Raw genomic sequence first — 1,275 nt, 5'->3', positions numbered from 1 at the left:
TCCACAAGTAAGGCAAAAAAACTCGGTCAATCAAATTGTTCATTACCTTTGCATTGCCCAAGTCATTCCCTTGTCACCGCTTATTTCGATCCTCCACCTCTCTCTTCTTTCAAATCATTCATTATCATAAATATTCTTCGTGAAATCACTGCTTTCATTTTGAATATTTCCTTTCATATATTTGAAGATAAAAGAAAAAAAACACAAGACAAAAACGATCAAAGACCGAAAGAACGGAGATGGCGAAGCATGTTATTGTTGTTGTTCTTGTTTTCATATCTATCATTGAGGCAAATTCTTCTGATGTATCACCGTCACCAGCTCCTTCTTCGTCTCCATCTTCAGCCCCTGCTCCAGATCGTAAGTCGTCTGCCGGTGCCCAATCTCCGTCCCATATCTCCCCTGAAGGTGATTCTGATACTGAGGGCCCGAGCGAGGGCACTGAGGAAAGCGGCGAAGGACATGGTGTTGAAACTCCTAATGAACCTTCTCCTTCACCGGACGATGACGATGACGATCAAAGTGATTACACCGAATAATTCAACAGATTAGAGCCAGTTAAATCTACCAAATAGTAAATTTTTTTCTTTTAATAATATTTTTATTTTTTGCATTTACATAAATCACAGTCCTATAAGTTGCTCATGTTACCTAGAGAATTCAGTTCTTTTTAATGATTAGTCGGTGTTCATGGTAATTCCACATTGCTTTCTCCTTTGTAATGGAGAATTTGTATTCTATTTCTCAACAAAAAGATCATACCATAACTATATCCACTAGGTCAATTGAAATTTTTCCTATCCCTCTAGTATTTCAACAAAAAAACATTGAATGTTAGGTTGAAAGACAGAGTCAGTTAAATTGAGGGAAAGATTAAAGTCTTAAATGCATTATTGTCTTCTAAAGTATATCATTTGTATCAGTTGTCTCCTAAAATATTTTTCAGGACATTTATTCCTCTAAAATTTAAATCGTGACCTTATTTTTCTCAATCTGTTAACTCCGTTAAAAAACACGTGGGTAAATTACATATTTAGTCACTCAACTATTTATGCGGTTCTATTTTGGCCAATCAACTATTTTGTTTTCAAAATAATCTCTAAACTTAAATTTTATTTCATTTTGGTCACCCAATTTGGTATGATTTATTTTTTAAAAATTTACAATATATAAGAATTCATTTATATCAGATATATTTTTACTCGACACATAAATTTAATGTATAATAATAAATAATATTATATTGTAAATAATAAATAATATATTTAGTTATTT

At 32.4% G+C, this 1,275-nt stretch overlaps 1 protein-coding gene across 1 annotated transcript; it reads left to right on the top strand.

Annotated features, from left to right (window-relative positions):
- The first annotated feature begins 239 nt into the window (after nucleotides 1–239).
- On the top strand, nucleotides 240–539 carry LOC120187702 (classical arabinogalactan protein 11-like). The gene has a single exon (XM_039191358.1). The coding sequence runs from the start codon at nucleotides 240–242 to the stop codon at nucleotides 537–539; it is 300 nt and encodes a 99-aa protein (XP_039047289.1).
- The last annotated feature ends 736 nt before the right edge of the window (nucleotides 540–1,275 follow it).

The sequence above is a fragment of the Hibiscus syriacus genome, unplaced genomic scaffold (genome assembly GCF_006381635.1).
Source record: "Hibiscus syriacus cultivar Baekdansim isolate YM2019G1 unplaced genomic scaffold, ASM638163v2 tig00113725_pilon, whole genome shotgun sequence".
Lineage (NCBI taxonomy): Eukaryota > Viridiplantae > Streptophyta > Magnoliopsida > Malvales > Malvaceae > Hibiscus > Hibiscus syriacus.
Note: the sequence above shows the minus strand (reverse complement) of the source record. Positions and strands in the feature narration are given on the sequence as shown.